General features: G+C 46.5%; 1 protein-coding gene across 1 annotated transcript in view; it reads right to left on the bottom strand.

The window, feature by feature from the left end:
- The window catches only part of myo15aa (myosin XVAa), a gene marked incomplete at its 3' end in the record, with an annotated part of 141,253 nt that overhangs the window by 101,354 nt on the left and 21,445 nt on the right, over positions 1–18,454 (bottom strand). Inside the window, 5 exon segments of the mRNA XM_083779210.1 lie at positions 689–814; positions 2,939–3,070; positions 3,403–3,498; positions 4,801–4,924; positions 5,264–5,322. Coding sequence (XP_083635336.1) covers positions 689–814; positions 2,939–3,070; positions 3,403–3,498; positions 4,801–4,924; positions 5,264–5,322 — 537 coding nt within the window.

The raw sequence follows: 18,454 nt of genomic DNA on the forward strand, positions 1-18,454 counted from the left end.
GATGACACTACAAATATAAATATGTGTATAATAATTCTCACTATACATTCAGACAACACTACCACTAGTAGAGAGAGAGAGGACTATACAGTATGTACTGTAGTAATGAGTAGTGAGTGGTTTCTGACTACATGGTGGATTGGGGGGGGGGGGGGGGGGGGGGGTACAGATCCAATTCAAGATCCCAGAGACCAGTGGTCAATATATCAATCCAATTATGTCAAAACATTCCAGAAAACATTCAGTATAATGTTATACAAGGTCGCTTACATTTCATGAGCTAGTTGTATGTCAGGTTTCACCTGACACAAATGACCAGTGAAGCGTCGTAGAGCTACTGTATAACCAACTAGATGTATACTGTAACTACAGATTGTCCAGTGAGACGGTGAGTACCTGGTAGGCGGGTGACACGGTGAGACGGTGAGACGGTGACACCTACCTGGTAGGTGACACGGGGAGACGGTGACACCTACCTGGTAGGTGACACGGGGAGACGGTGACACCTACCTGGTATCTAATGCTAACATGCTAATGCTAACATGCTAATGCTATCATGCTAACATGCTAATGCTAACATGCTAATCCTAACATGTTAATACTATCATGCTAACATGCTGCTAACATGCTAACATGCTAATGCTATCATGCCCTGGTAGGTGACACGGGGGGAGACGGTGACACCTACCTGGTAGGTGACGCGGCCGGCAAAGTGTTTGATGGTGAACTCAGGGAGGGGCATCTTTGGCTTCTGATACAGCTCATTGTTGCCATGGTGATAGTGACACTTCTGGAGAAAGGTGTGGTCTGTTGCCTGGCGACAAAATAACAACAGATATTCAATCAATGATGATGATGATGATGATGATGATCAGTACTGGACCGAGACATGGACCCTCACATCACAGCAGGAAGAGACCCTATAGAGCGTCGCAGTCCCTCCCCCTTTCAGAACAACGAGTGGCCCAGGAAATGAATCGCAATGCATTTTGACCATAGGCATTTCTTAAATTATTAATTTAAAGACCTTTTAAGCGTCGTGCGAAGCCAACTCTTGGTTACAACACTTTTTTTGTTGTTTTTCTTCTTTGTAATCATTTGTTTGGTCCAAAATATTGTGTGCAGGGCTCGACGCTTAGCATTTTTCCAAGTAGCACGTGTGCGCCTAAGAAAAATCTAGTAGCACACAAATTATTTTAGGAGCACAATGAAAAATGATGTATTTTTAAGGGGCGCTAGCCCCTCCTATATACAGCCTTTGTCCCCACACATCTCAAAATGAGCCATTGACAATCAACAGAGAAATTACGTCAAAATTCTGCTAAATATGACATAAATTAAAACGCCATTGACATTGAAGGGAAAATGTATGTCATATGTAAACGAGCAAATCAGCTAACCAATCACAGGCAACAGGCATTCTGATTGGCCAGTATGAGATGATATCTGATGTATGATGACAAGAGCGCCCCTCACTTAACATGGGTGTGATTTTTCTTTAATGAAGTGATATGAGGTAGGGGTGGAAAATAATATATATATATAAAATATTATATCACTATCTTTTCAGCAATTATCACAAAATAGTGATATTCATCATGCTATCATTGTTATGTTTGTTTTCATATAATCTATATAATCAATTTGTTTTATGCTAATACTTTGTAGATAGATCGATAGTAGCTCTGTTCCATACCTCTAATACGTGCAACACATTAGAGCTTTGGACCAGAGCTAGATAGATAATATGTTGCTCATGGATGGATAGACACTTAGACAGGCTATCCGTTTTTATCCTGCTGTTCTATCATGTTAGTGTGACATTCAGACAGTGCAGAGGCTGCTCGATGGTGAATTAGTATTGTAACATTCTCCTTGGCTTTGACTGACTGACTGATATTAATACGGTAATCCAGCCAGTTCGGTCATTCACATTATCATTTATGCTGGGCACACGCTTTTGTAAGCAAACGCTAAGCAAGGGTTGTTTTTGATAAACATCAATCCGTCCACTCCATGTGTGTGTGTGCGCGTGCGTGCACGGCTGCACGCTGTTTCACCTGCGTTTGGTTAAAAGTAAGTTACGTTTGAACTTTGAGCATTACAAACAGACTTTGCAAATAACGTGTCGCCGTGTCGGGGTCCAAGCAATTCCTTCTGACTCTGTGCTATCATGCTAATGCTATCCCGCTCTGACTTATTTTCTGACTGCCGCTGCTGACAGACAGAAAGCAGTGACGGGGAAGTGCACGGAGCAACAACACAGTGAGGGGAGGGGCGGTGGGAGCAAAGGGGACAGATCTTCAAATGAACACCGCATTGAGCCTCGACACGTTGTTAGCTTGTAGCTCTTCTCTTTTTGGCGAACGACACCGCCGTTCAGAAATATAAATGTAGGTATAGAACCGCGACTATATAATGTGCACTTGCTGTAGACAGAGACTTGTCTTTATCACGATTGAATGGTCAAATCCTGTAGTCGCACCTGTGCGACAAATTTAATTTTACAACTCGCACGGTGATATTTTTAGTCGCAAATGTGAGTACCTAGTCGCACTGTCGAGCCGCTAGCCCCCCCCCGACCTGAGGGAAGCAGGCCTGGTCGTCCAGAATCCTCAGTATCCCATGAGGCTTAGCAGCGATGAGGTCCATACCTGAGGGAAGCAGGCCTGGTCGTCCAGGATCCTCAGTATCCCATGAGGCTTAGCAGCAATGAGGTCCATACCTGAGGGAAGCAGGCCTGGTCGTCCAGGATCCTCAGTATCCCATGAGGCTTAGCAGCGATGAGGTCCATACCTGAGGGAAGCAGGCCTGGTCGTCTAGAATCCTCAGTATCCCATGAGGCTTAGCAGCGAGGAGGTCCATACCTGAGGGAAGCAGGCCTGGTTGTCTAGAATCCTCAGTATCCCATGAGGCTTAGCAGCGATGAGGTCCATACCTGAGGGAAGCAGGCCTGGTCGTCCAGGATCCTCAGTATCCCATGAGGCTTAGCAGCGATGAGGTCCATGACAACCTGGTTGTCGTTGAACTGGATGTCCTGCCACGGGATCTGTTCCCTCATGTACTCCTCCTGTACATGAACACAGTACAGTATGTAGTATGTAATATGTACCATGTAACATACATGAACACAGTACAGTATGTAGTATGTAATGTGTACCATGTAACATACTGTACATGAACACAGTACAGTATGTAGTATGTAATGTGTACCATGAAACATGTGCATGTGTGCATGTTTTTGTGTGTGTCGGTGCAGCATGGTGTGTATGCATGTGCCAGGTTAGTTGTATGAGGGCCCGGGACGTGATGTGTGTGCGGCCGTGCGTGCGTGATGTGCGTGCGTGTGTGATGTGCGTGCGTGCGTGCGCGCGTGCGTGCGTGCGTGCGTGGTGCAATCACCTGCTCCTCCCTGAATATGATACGATTGAAGAAGAACTGAAGATACTCGTTTGCATAATTAATGCAAAGTTGCTCAAAGCTGTTGAAGGCCAGATCCTGAAATACACACAAACGCAACAAATGTAAAAAAAAGTGGGTGGTTATTATTATTATTAAAATTATTTTATTACATTTTTTAGTAACTCATCCTCACGACTTGTCTCTTTAGCTGTGACTCCGCCCACCCCCGGGGGGAAGTTGTGATTTGCTCTCGTTCGCTGCAATGCAATTTGCGGCATTTCCAAAACAATATTGCGCAGAGTAGCGATTATCAAACGTATTTGCAATGCCATACGTTGAAAGATCTGTTGCCCGTGGACAAGGCACGCTATACCTCCGCAAGTTAGATATTATCGGCATAGATGTTTGTCCGTATGTGATTAAGGATTGGACCAAGTTGTGTTGGCAGCCGTAGGAAATTCTTACCCCGGGCTAAAACCGGATGTGACATTTGTGTTGGCGTTCCTGTCTAGCATGGTGTCAGCCTATAACACGCCCAGAAAGGGTACCCAGGGATCATTTGGTCAATAGTGATGCATCACAACTAGGGGTGTCAAAAAAAATCGATTCGAATTAGAATCGCGATTCCCGTTATGAACGATTCAAAATCGATTCATAATTTCCAAAAATTCCAAAATTCCAAAATTCTGGTTAGTTACAGGAGTTTTCACTACATGGTGTTTATAATATGAAATGTAAGCTCACCCTAACCCTCACCCTTACAGTAAACATCATGTCTTCATTTTCAAGTTAATCACTTCAGTTGGCTGGAGTAGATTGTGATGAAATCCTATGTATTGAATCAAGAATCATTTTGAATAGAGAATAGTTTCGAATCTGGAAAAAAAAATCTTTTGAATAAAAAAAAAATCGTTTTTGGAGAATCGAGAATCGTAGAATCGAAAAAATCGATTTTGAATCGAATCGTGACCCCAAGAATCGGAATCGAATCGAATCGTGGGACACCCAAAGATTCACAGCCCTAATCACAACACATTCCATGGGAAGGCATCACCAGAATCCTGAATTCCAACACGTTAACCATGCAATAAGCCCTGTGGCCGATTCTAAAGCAGTAGCTCTCACGCTTTCACAAGATCTTTCATAAATGTTCAAATATAGCAGATGCACAAGCTTGCCACACTGTATATCTGCCGTTTTTGTGTATATTTTCAATTTTTTTGAATAGCTAATGAAAGAAAATCTAAAACGGCATGCTTTCTTTTTTCTTTTTGTCTTTGTCTTCCTTTTTTTTCTTTTTGTATAGTCTTGTTTTTAGTTTTTGTTAGTTTGTTTTTTCTTCAATAAAAATGAAGTGATTCTTAAGTCATTCTTTCCCAGGTTTGAACGGGGCCTGACCTCAAATCCGTAAATGTCCAGGATGGAGATAGAGAGGGCGTGTTGGCAGGGATACACCTGGGCGTTGATCCTCTCCGTTAACCAATGGAAGAGCAGCGAGTACAGGATCTTGGCAACAGCATCTCTGGAGGATAGAGGAGAGAGGATAGAGGATAAAGGATAGATATAGAGGATAGAGGAGAGAGGATAGAGGATAGAGGTTTGTGTGGATTAAAGGTGACAGACAAGCGTAAGGTTTTTCTTTGTTTGCTAGGCTGGTGGAAGTATAGGAGTAAAGGAGTATGACAACACAACTATGTTATACATTATAGTTTTACTTACACTTTACATTACACTTTTCTTGGGGAATATTAAACATAATATTTCAGTACTGAAATTCCACAATTTTCCTGTTAGGCTAAGTATTAAGAATGTGTTATTTTTTATTGCATGCAGTGTCTTCTGGGTATTGAAGTCCTCTCACCTGGCATCAACAGCACTCTCCACAGTCAGAGGGGTAAAGATCTTCTCTCTCATGGTCTCCTGTAGAGTCATAATAAACCACACTATCATGATGTTTACTTCACTAACTATTTTAATATTACACATTACATACTTAGTAGTGGAGATTGCCCATGTGTGTTTGCCATGTGTATGATATAATAGTCTCTTGCCATTATCATATTATTACTCCCTCCTCCTGTTGTGACTGACTGACATATATGATATAAATTCTCCTTTCATTGTCAATTGCATTTAATGTTTGTGTTAGCACAAAATAGCCGGTTTGCTCAGACACATAATATGATTCTCCTTTCATTGTCAATGGGAAATGGGACACAAGTTAGGACAAAAATCTGTTTTTTTGAGGGGCTAGCGCCCCTCAAAAAAAGCTCAATCTGTTCCCACAACGATATATCATCATCATCATCATTTTTCGACCGCGGTCGAGGTCATAGATTTCACAATGCCACGCCAGACTTTCCGGTCCTTCATTGCCATCCCCAGTTCCTGCTTACTGATGCCTGTGTCCCCTATAGCGATGACATCAGGAAACAACGACAGTTATCTACCTCTGGTCTGCTTTGAGGCAGGATTACAGGATTACATAATGGACAATGTGAGCCATCCGCTCCACAGTATCCTTGTGGGCCGGAAAAGCAACCGCAGGGATCTGTTCCGTTCAGTGCCGTGCAACACGAACCGGTTCAAGAGAACTTTTGTACCAACGGCTATTAGGCTCTTCAATTCGAAGGCTAGCCGCTAGGTCTATGAACTGGACTGAGGTTTTTTAGATTTTAGTTATTTATGGGCCTGAGTGCAATAACAAAGGATTTTTAATCATCCCCACTGTCACCTTTTAAATGCTTTTTAATGCCTTTTATGTTTATTCCCGCTTAGTCTTTAACATGTGTCCCCCTGCTTTTGTGATGTGTTTTTTTTAACTAACATGCCTGTACGAGCTTTGGGATAACCTGAATTTCCCCTTGGGGATCAATAAAGTATCTATCTATCTATCTATCTATCTATCTATCTACAGAGAAGAATATAAGATATAACCTCATTGTCAGCTCTGTAGCAGTGGCCGGCAAACTGTGTTATATATACCGTATTATACAAATGTGTGTGTGTTCTTGCAACCTTGCGTACATACGTAGGTACATGCGTGTGTGCGCATGTGCACGCACTCATGCACCATATAATGTTATCCCTTGAGGCGATTCTATTACTGCGGAGAAACAGAAGCAGGTATTTAACCCTGGCCCTAATTGGTCTCAGGTGTCACCATGCGGTGGCAGAGGTAAACCAGGTTTTCACTGTGTTCCTGAGGGCTGGTGATCTGTATCCTGGTGCGTTTGAAGATTTATGTTGTGTTTATTTCCTATGATAAACGTCTGAACTTCCTCGGCAACCAGTATCACCCAATAGGGACTTGTCTCATGCGTTACACACTATGTTAATTCAGACAGGGAGAATAGTGAGGGTGATCGACATGCAGGGACCAGCAGAGGGAGCCGGTGGGACAGACACAGAGACACAGGACCTCACAGCTGCACATCTGCACACTCACTCGATTGGATAATACGCCAAGTAGCACCTATATGCCTTGACTTCGCCAGGAAGCCCAAATCTAACTTCAGGAACTGGCTACCTCCTCTCAGGAAAGAGATCTCTGGACGTCAAACTAGAAATGGAGACGACCTGGACACCCTATCATGCAGAACTGAGAGATACAGAGAATCACCAATCCCATATATGTGCAGACTTATATGATAGTGGATTTTAGATTTGAGTTTTACATCATTTGGAATTTTAGATAGGCTATTGCATTTTATAAGTTTTATATTTGTGATCAGCTAAATAATTCAGTGTTTTTAATGGCACCTGACTTTTAAAACCTGTGATCATGCTGAAAGTTGAATAAACATAAACATATGATATAAAACATAAGCAGAGACTGACATGAGTATAGGTTTATCTGTCAAAGTCATAGACTGTAAAAAATATGGACAAAGCGTTCCCCGGGTCTAACATGAACGTAAAATGAAGCCTGCTAAAATTCCTTGCAAATGAAGTCGCCATCTTTCTAGATCCGTTTGGGCCCAGCTGAGCCATTGGCTGGCCCAGACAACGAGGCGGGACTTCCCCCCTTCTTCTTCGTTGGTTTTTATTTTGACTCGAGTGGGTGGGGGATCCCGTTCATAGATTGTAACGGTAGCCACGCCCCTCAGAACATACGCGACTTTATGGTACTTTTTTAAATAAATGGGACCATAATTTTCCCAAAATAATATTATGACATTAGAAATGAGACTTTAAACTAGTGACTGGAAGCAGAAAGTATTCATGACCATGTTTATTAAGGTAATACAGTCTAGGTGAAGTTGGGCCCAAATACATGGATTTCTATGGAGCTATGGGGTTTTTTGAGCCCAATGACAGCGCCACAACAGGCCATTATATGAATTTTCAGGAAATCCCAATTTCCTTATGGCTTCACAAAATATCTGTCTAACTGCCCCCCCTGGTCAAAGTACACAAAGCTGCTGGACCTGATGGTACAAGGTCATGTCCTTATAGGGCCTGCTCTAGACCTCTAATCAGATATGTGTTTATTATAGACATTTTTTTAACCTGGCTTTGTCACTGTGTGGTTCTTGCATGCTTTACGAAAACCCTGTAAGTCATAATAACAGCACTGTGGAATTTGCAGATGACACCACAGTGATTGAGCTGAACTGATCACTGACAAGGACAGCTAGAGGAACTGATCACTGACAAGGACAGCTAGGGGAACTGATCACTGACAAGGACAGCTAGGGGAACTGATCACTGACAAGGACAGCTAGAGGAACTGATCACTGACAAGGACAGCTAGAGGAACTGATCACTGACAAGGACAGCTAGAGGAACTGATCACTGACAAGGACAGCTAGAAGAACTGATCACTGAAAAGGACAGCTAGGGGAACTGATCACTGACAAGGACAGCTAGAAGAACTGATCACTGAAAAGGACAGCTAGGGGAACTGATCACTGACAAGGACAGCTAGAGGAACTGATCACTGACAAGGACAGCTAGGGGAACTGATCACTGACAAGGACAGCTAGAGGAACTGATCACTGACAAGGACAGCTAGAGGAACTGATCACTGACAAGGACAGCTAGAGGAACTGATCACTGACAAGGACAGCTAGGGGAACTGATCACTGACAAGGACAGCTAGGGGAACTGATCACTGAAAAGGACAGCTAGGGGAACTGATCACTGACAAGGACAGCTAGAGGAACTGACGGAGGTGACTCAGGTGAGGGAGATATTTTATATTTATATTATCTGTCTAACTCTAAACCATGTGGAGAAATCAAATGAGATAATTGTCGACTTTAGGAAGTGAATATCAGTATAGGCCTTCAAATCTCAGACCCCTCTCTAAACCATTCTGACCTGAGATCAGATTTAAAAAAATAACTTCTACATCCTGACAGTTTTCTGAAAAAGCTATGTTTCTATGTCAGTCGTTCTTCGATTTTTCAAAAAATAGCAGACCTACAAGCTCGTAGCGCGCCACTCGGTGGCGCGCTATGAGCTTGTAGATCTGCTATTTTTAAATAGCTAAAGCATAACATAGTGCTAACACCAAAAGGCGTTCCCGCCCAGAATGGGTTCCAGTTGTGTCATGAGGAACAGATCTCAGATCAGATCTCAGACCCCTCTCTAAACACCAGTTGTGTCATGACTGAGGAACAGAGACTAGGCTATACTTTCTTAGATGCCTTACTATGTATAGAGTCCACAAAAACCCTGATCAATTTCAATCACCATGGGCATGGTGGGCTACTATAGGGGCAGCCAAAGCTGGATTGGATAGCAATGCCGCCTGGTGAAACAGAAAGTCCCTGGTTTGCGTTCCGGCACCGTTCTGTGTGTCTGTGTGTGTCCCTGAGCAAGAAAATCAATTTCCAACGTCTCCCCGTGCACCGTAGAGTTAGGCTGTTAAAAAACAGCAGATATACAAGCTCACAGCTATTGGCACTGTCTTGCTGCCACGCTGCAAACTTGTACATCTGCTGATTTTGCCCTCAGGCTGTGGTGTCTCGCTGAGGGACCGCGTGCCACCTGACCACCTCCCTGGAGAGAGAGAGAGCAGGGGAGGCGGAGTTGAGCACAACCGGCTGGGCTGCATCATAGGAGGCAGGTACTATCACAATTACCTGCTGGAGGGCTTCAGATGAGCAACACCTGTGCTCCCAGCCAAACACTACAAGAAGCCTCCCTCCCCCAGCACTCTCTCTTGACTCTCTCCGTGGCAGGTTGGTGCGCGGTCTGGCGGTAAGCGAGCACACACTCCCTCACAATATATTATATTATCCAAATATGTCAGACTGACTCTATCTCTCTCACCTCATAGGATCACTACTGATGTCCGGGTCCCCGTTGGGCTCGGCTGGATAGAGGCTGGCAAATACTTGGCTTGGAGGATGTGGAACTGACAACCACTAAAACAAAGACTATTATACAAAGGCCCAGAGCGGCCATCTTAGGCTCACCTGTGTCTGGACGTCCCAGAAGACTTTAAGTAATAGAATGCTGAACTTTTAAGTTGACGAACCGGGAGCCTGAGTATATTATTATTATTTCCAAGTTCAAACCCTGTGTTTATTATTTGATTTCAATAAATGAGTGCCACACTCTGGGCTCAAACCTGTTCCCTGCCTGTCTGTTTCCTGACGTTGGTTTCAATCCTCACATATGGTGGAGAATGTGGGTAAATTGATTGATCCAACACCAAGAAACAAGCCTAGGTACAAATATGGAGCATGCACAGGCTTTGAGTGTACTACTCCAAAGCCAGGCAGATCTACAAAACAGCCAAGCAGAGTTACAAAGGGCAGTGCTTGAACTAGTGAGGAAAATTAACCTAGATTCAGACGAAGGCAGCGCCCCAGCCAAAGTATTGACCAAATTAACACAGGAAGATGATATTGAGGCCTACATCGAACTTTTTGAGAGAACGGCCACCCGGGAAAGGTGGCCCATAGGCCAGTGGGGCACGATATTGGCCCCCTTTCTGAGCGGGGAAGCCCAACGAGCATGCCGAGACCTCTCCAGCGACGACGCAAAGGATTTTACCAAGCTAAAAATTGCCATACTTGCCCGACAAGGATTTAGCCTCCCAGCCCGAGCCCAACACTTCCACAACTGGGGCTACCATACAGGGCAACCGGCCCGAGCACAGGTAGCTGCTCTCGCTCGTCTGACACGAAACTGGCTGATGACGCCGGGAGACCCAGTTTGTGCTGACCGCATCGTAATCGACAAGTGCATCAGAGCCCTGCCGCCAGACGCTAGAAGACATGCCTCTCAAGTGAACCCCAGCTCTGTCGATGAGTTAGTTTCACTCCTGGAGAACCTGCAAGTGACTAACGAAATGATGAGAGGCTCCCGCCAGGAGCCTGCGAAGCCCCAGACCGATGAACGGCCCGGGCGCGACCGGAAGCGACAGACAGAGAGACACTCGTCTCCCGGCCGCCGAAGAGAGCCGGCGCCCGGAAGAACGGCCAAGGGCTCCCCGACCAGGCGCTGTTATGTGTGTGGGAAGCCCGACCACATTTCCTGGTCCTGTCCCGACCGGGACAGGGACGTGACGATGGCCACAGTCACCACCGACACCTCACGACCATGCCTGTATGCGCCATCTCAACACGCTTCTAGATCCACCGTGCCGTGAAGGTGGAAGGGAAGGATACCAGCGCCCTCATCGACTCGGGCAGCGCCGTAACCCTCATACGAACACCCCTGGCTGGCGAGCTCCTGACAGAGACTGTGCCGGTGACGTGTGTACATGGAGATGTCCGCCACTATCCCACCACAAGCGTCTACCTACAGACTGCAAAGGGCAACGCCGTGATGACAGCTGGAGTGGTGCCGAACCTCCCCGTCCCCCTGCTGATTGGCGCTGACTGCCCCCTCTTCAGCCGCTTCTGGAACCCAGGGCCCCCCCTGGGCCGTCCAAAAGGTCGCCGCCGCCGCCGCCGGTCCCGCCCCGCCGGGCGGTCCCGGGGGCCACTACCAGCCTGCCCCGCCTTCCGAGCCGGCTTAGGCGAGCGAGGGAGCGACAGCTCTGGTACAGACCCCCCTTGGAGGGGGCGTAGAGCCGACGAAGAGGAACAAAGTGGGACGCCGAGCGACGAAGAGGTAGTGAGACAGCCGGACGAGTCCGCCCCCGATACCTTTGCTGAATTCCCACGACACGAAGAGGAACGAGCGGCGGGAGGAGGCGAGTTTGCGAGTGCGCAATGGAAGGATCCAAACCTGGAAATGGCTCGACAGCGGGTGTCCGTGGTGGATGGAGAAGAAAACGACGGGGTGAGTGCACCAGTTTCCCCTTATTTCTCTGTTAAGAATGGCCTATTGTACAGAGTGGTGGAAAATAAGGGGGGGGGTCAAATTGAGCAACTTCTCATTCCAAAAGAATATGTGTCACGTGTTCTATATCTGGCTCACACACACCAATTAGGTGCACACCTCGGCGTGCAGAAAACTTACGACAGGATACTAGCCCGTTTCTATTGGCCTGGGGTGAAAAGGGCTATAGAGGATTTCTGTAGAGGCTGCCCGGAGTGTCAGAAGGCGGCCCCCCGACCCTCACAACGAAACCCCCTCGTCCCCATGCCAATCATTGAGACGCCATTCTCCCGTCTAGTTATGGACATTGTGGGTCCCCTGCCGAAGTCCGCCCGTGGTCATAAATATATATTAGTTATCCTGGATTACGCCACCCGTTACCCAGAGGCCATCCCTCTCCGTGCTGCCACGGCAAAAGCCGTGGCCCACGAGCTAATCATGATGTTTAGCCGCGTTGGCATAGCAACAGAAATTCTCACCGATCAGGGCTCTTGTTTCATGTCCAAAATGATGAAACAACTCTATGACTGGTTGAAAGTTAGAAGCATTCGGACGTCCGTCTATCACCCACAGACGGATGGCCTCGTAGAGCGTTTTAATAAAACCCTGAAACACATGTTAAAGAAAGTGACGGAAATCGATGGGAAAGACTGGGACAGGCTAATCCCGTATGTTCTGTTTTCCATAAGAGAGGTCCCACAGGCATCCACCGGCTTCTCTCCCTTTGAGCTTGTGTATGGCCGCAGCCCCAGGGGCCTGTTAGACGTGGCTAAGGAGACGTGGGAGAGCCAGCCGTCCCCCCAGCGGAGCGTGGTGGACCACGTCCAACACCTACAGGAGAGGGCCCGGAAGATATGGCCAATGGTCCGAGAACACATGCAGAAGGCCCAGCGGGACCAGGCCCGCCTGTACAACAGAGGAGCGGTGGTTCGGGAATTCCACCCGGGCGAGAAGGTACTCGTGTTAATTCCCACCTCAGAATGCAAATTCTTAGCGAAGTGGCAAGGCCCCTTTGAAGTGGTAGGAAAAAAAGGACCTGTTGTGTATGAAGTCAGACAGCCGGGCAAACGCAAGGGCCACCAGCTATATCATGTTAATATATTGAAAAAGTGGCATCCTCCAACCCCCCTCCCGACAGTGGCTTTGTTGACCGAGAGCCCGGCCCCCGCAGTCCCACCTGTCCCTGTCGGCGAGGATCTGTCCCCCAGCCAGGGTCAGGACGTAAGAGAGTTGCTATTACGTAACAAGGACCGCTACTCGGACCTCCCGGGGCGCACTCACCTCATTAAACATGACATCGATACCCCTTCAGGGAAGGTGGTCCGACAGCGTCCCTACAGGATTCCGGAGGCCAGGAGAAATACCATCAGAGAGGAAGTCCAGAAGATGCTTGAGCTGGATGTGATCGAGGAGTCACACAGCCCCTGGTCCAGCCCTATAGTGATTGTCCCAAAACCAGACGGTACGTCTCGGTTTTGTAATGACTTCAGAAAATTAAATGAAATTTCAATTTTTGATGCATACCCCATGGCCAGGGTCGATGAATTGATTGAACGACTGGGACCCGCTCGGTTTGTCAGCACTTTGGACTTAACCAAAGGATACTGGCAAATTCCCCTGACCGAGCGGGCCAAACAAAAAACTGCTTTTGCGACCCCTGATGGTTTGTTTCAGTACAAGGTCCTCCCGTTTGGAGTCCACGGTGCGCCGGCCACCTTCCAGCGCCTGATGGACCGAATCCTGCGGCCGCACCGGGCGTACAGTGCCGCCTATTTAGATGACATCGCCATCTTCAGCGTGACGTGGGACGAGCACCTAACCCACCTGGAAGCCGTGTTGGGCGCCCTCCGGGAAGCCAACCTGTCAGCCAATGCGAAGAAATGCCGCCTTGGGTTGTCAGAAACCGACTATCTAGGTTTCACCATCGGCAGGGGGTGCGTGAAACCTCAAGCAAAAAAGGTAGAGCGAATACGGGCCTGGCCAAAACCGGCCACCAAAAAACAGGTAAAATCGTTTTTGGGTCTGATGTCATATTATCAGAAATTTATTAAGAATTATGCCATGGTGGCGGCACCCCTATATGATTTGACTGCACAAAAAATGCCGCACCATGTGAAGTGGACAGATGAGACGGAGGTGTCTTTCCAACAGCTGAAACAGGCCCTATGCCAAGAGCCACTGTTAGTTTCTCCTAATTTTGACAAACCATTTCTTCTGCACACAGATGCGTCGGGCACCGGAGTGGGCGCCGTGCTGGCACAGGTGATAGAGGGAGACGAGCACCCCATCACTTACGTGAGCCGCAAACTCCTGAAGCATGAGCGAAACTATGCAACTGTAGAGAAGGAGTGCTTAGCCATAAAGTGGGCGGTGCATCATCTGCGGTATTATCTATGGGGAAGGAGGTTCACGTTGATCACCGACCATGCACCGTTAAAATGGATGGCCGCAAATAAGGATAAGAACAGTCGCGTCACCAGGTGGTTTCTAGAGCTACAGGAGTATGACTTCACCGTGGAGCACAAGCCCGGGAAGATGATGGCCCACGCAGACGCACTGTCCCGGATGTACGAGGGTGATGTTTCTGATGTCTCCCGGACCGCCGGAAGACATAGGGGGGGGATATGTGGTGTCTCGCTGAGGGACCGCGTGCCACCTGACCACCTCCCTGGAGAGAGAGAGAGCAGGGGAGGCGGAGTTGAGCACAACCGGCTGGGCTGCATCATAGGAGGCAGGTACTACCACAATTACCTGCTGGAGGGCTTCAGATGAGCAACACCTGTGCTCCCAGCCAAACACTACAAGAAGCCTCCCTCCCCCAGCACTCTCTCTTGACTCTCTCCGTGGCAGGTTGGTGCGCGGTCTGGCGGTAAGCGAGCACACACTCCCTCACAATATATTATATTATCCAAATATGTCAGACTGACTCTATCTCTCTCACCTCATAGGATCACTACTGATGTCCGGGTCCCCGTTGGGCTCGGCTGGATAGAGGCTGGCAAATACTTGGCTTGGAGGATGTGGAACTGACAACCACTAAAACAAAGACTAGGGGGGCGCTGTTGTACAACCTAGGATGTAGACGCGTTTTCTGCAAGCTCCGCAAGGTCTATTTAATATTTTACTTTTAATCTGTCCTAACTGAAGTGGGACCCAACAAAACAACAACATTACATCTATATACTCGTTTGGTCATAAATAAGTCGCAGTACCGAAGCTACAATGAGCCGCGGACCCAAAGGCAAGTCTTCAAAGAATGGGGCTAATGCTACTGCTAACATCGAGCCGGCTTCTTCTGCTAATGCTAAGCCCCAGTGCACCTCGGACGAGGAGGAAGACTCTGGAGGCGCACTTACTCCGAAATTGCTATCTAAAGCACTGAACTCACTTAAAGACTCTGTTTTTGCTAAGATTGAATCAGCCAACCAGGACCTGCACGCCGAAATTAAATCCGTAAAGCACGAGCTGGTCGCCTCAATTGCCGGCGTACAGGCCGCACTAACTTCGCATGAGGAACGCCTCTTGGAGTTAGAAAAATCTGCCACTTTTACCGGTGACTGTGTTACGGATCTTCAGACCACAGTGGACCGGCTCAAAGAAGAAGTGCGAACCCTACAAGCACGTTCTGAAGATGCTGAAAATAGGTCCAGACGCCAGAATTTGCGTTTATTGGGGGTCCGGGAGGGGTTAGAAATGGGGAGACCGACAGAGTTTGTTTCAGAACTTTTAAAAGAACTGTTCCAGCTGCCTGAGGCTCCCTTACTGGACCGAGCTCACAGATCATTGCGACCAAGACCGGCGCCGGGAGACCCCCCTCGTATGTTCATTATGAAAGTACACTACACCCGGGACAGAGACGTGATGCTGCGCAAAGCTACCCAAGGTTCCCTCTCCTATCAGGGGATGAATGTGTCTCTCTGGCCCGACTACACCGACGCTGTGAGGAAGAAGAGAAAAGCCTTTGGAGATGTACGCCAGAAAGTGAAAGCTATCAATGGAGCCGTCGCCAAGCTGTACTTCCCCGCTACCCTCCGGATCAGTCTCCCAGGGGAGAATGAACGTTCCTTCACCGACGCTTCGCGAGCAATGGAGTTCGTAAACCAGTGGACTCCAAGCACCGATTCACCGGCGTGATTTCCTACCAAAAGAGCTAAGTGTGGCTATCCTGCCCTGTATGCATAGTTCTCTCGCTCTTTGGGACATGACACATTATAACTAAGGCATTTTATTTTATTTTATTTTATAATTATCGTATTTGTCAGGTATAATAACTCATTATGTATGTACGTGCGTGCGTGCATGCGTGACTGAATAATATGTACAGCCTCTATAGCGCTTATGTTCTCTGGTTGTTGTGTGGTTGATTGTTGTGCTGGGCTGGTTGACATTGTAGCATGTAGCATTGTGCTGCGTGCTGCAGTGCTAACGTTCCTCACTGGGAGGGGGGGGGGGGGGGTACTGTCGTAAATCTGTATCTTTATTTTTTATTCTTCCATCTCTCTCTATCCTTTTTTTTTATTTTATTACTATTTTCCTTCGATAGTTCATTTAACTGTAACGTTCTACCTCTATGTACATCTAGAGCTTATATTGGCAATATTATTATACTTTTACACCGCGCCAACTCAGACAGCGGTCCCAGAGCCTATTATATGGCTCTGGGCGGTCCATACGCGACATGCGCGGGGTTCCGGCCTAACGGCGCAATAGCCGATAATTCCAGTTCCGTATCCGGTTTTACACTTTTGTCCCGGTCCCGCCTTGATCGGCTGTCGGCCCTCAGCGGCCCCTTTGTAACTGAGGAACGAGAGCTCCATCTGGCGGTCATCAGACTAAACTGTATTTTATTATCACTACTTTTTCTTTTTTTTTACCTCTTTCCCCCTGTTCTCAGCACATAAAGCTAATAATTCAGCAGAGCAGTCTGCCTGAATAACTAATTTGCTACATCTTAAAACTATTTTGCCATATCAACATACAATCGATGGAACATGGGTGTCTTAGTTTATGATTAGATATATAATATTTCCTGTTCTGTCCCAAATTGTCTAGAATATTGATAGTATTACAGGCTTTATAGCCTTTATAAAACACATTCTATGCACAGCTTATACAGTATATGGCCACAAGCTAAATATTTCATTAACAATTATTGTTTATCATTAATAAGCTACTGATGGAGCATTTAATAATAATCTTTAAGGCCTTCTTTATTTGTTTTTTTATTTTTATTTCTGCTCTTTTACTGTAACGCTGTTGCTGCTTTGTTTCCTTTTGGAAAATGCCATGGAGCTCTTGTCTTGACTATGGCTCGAGGTTCTCTTTTTTTTATTTTTTTTTATTGCGCATGTTGTTGTTGTTGGGTTTCTCTCATTTGTTCTCTTCGCCCCGTTTTAGGGGAAAATCTAGTCTACTCTAATGAGTAATGACAGATTATATTATTTACTTTCTGTAATGACAGGCCGTGGCTTGCTTTTGTTGCGTTTTGTTAGCTTGACAGCTAGATAGCAACAATGGGGTATGCGATCTCAGGGGGTATTGTAGATCAGCATAGTTTTTTTAGGCTCGTTTTTTGTTTTTGTTTTTGTTTAGTGGTTAGTAAGCAGGGACTGTTCATTTTCTTCTACATGTTTTCACTTTTATCCATTTACCCACTCATACTGTATAATGACTAATACTCCAGGACATCTTCGCTTTGTAAGCTGGAATATTAAGGGAATTCATAACCCGGTAAAGCGTAGTAGGGTTTTTGCACATCTAAAATCTCTGGGCTCAGATTTAATGTTCTTACAGGAGACTCATTTGCGTTCGAGTGAACATGCAAAATTAAAAAAGGCTTGGATAGGGCAGGTTTTCTGCTCTAGGAATGAGAATAGGACACGAGGCGCGGCTATTCTGATTAGAAAAGGTGTTCCGTTTGTCCCGCTGCAGACTATAGCTGACTCCAGAGGGAGATATGTGATTGTGACGGGCAACCTCTATGGCACTCTTGTGGCATTAGCCAATGTATACGGTCCAAACTGGGATGACCCAACCTTCTTCACTAACTTTATAGCTGCACTCCCTGACCTCAACAGTCACCAACTATATTGGGGGGGGGATTTTAACCTGGTTTTGGAACCACAGCGGGACAGGTCGAACCCCAGACCAAATAGTAAGATCTCGAAAGCTGGCGCTGTTATTCAATCATTCATAGAATCATATGCACTTTTTGACCCATGGAGGAAAGCCAACCCGTCTGCTAGACAATACTCCTTTTTTTCCCCTGTCCATCACTCGTACAGTAGGATTGATTTCTTCTTGTTAGACAGTAGGGCCCTTTCCCTAGTGAAAAACAGCCAGTACAATAGCATTGTCATATCTGATCATAGCCCGGTGCAGTTAGACATCAACTTCCCAGAGTGTGTCAAACCCCAACGTACTTGGCGGTTCGATCCTTTAATGCTGTCTAGAGACTCTTTTAAGACGCTAATCTCTCAACATATTGATTCTTTTATGGAAATCAACCAGACACCAGGTATGTCACTATCAATAATCTGGGAGGCTCTTAAAGCATATCTCAGGGGCCAGATCATATCCTACACTGCACATGTGAGAAAGAAATATAAGCAGCGTCTGAGTGACCTATCTAATAGTATAGCTGAAATGGACCGCTTATATGCCGACGCCCCAACACCTGAACTCTACAAGGAAAAGCTACTGCTGAAAACAGAATATGACAACCTTTCTATTAAACAAACGGAACAGCTGTTTTTCAAATCAAGGC

This window comes from Protomyctophum parallelum (genome assembly GCF_964188405.1).
Source record: "Protomyctophum parallelum genome assembly, chromosome: 13".
Lineage (NCBI taxonomy): Eukaryota > Metazoa > Chordata > Actinopteri > Myctophiformes > Myctophidae > Protomyctophum > Protomyctophum parallelum.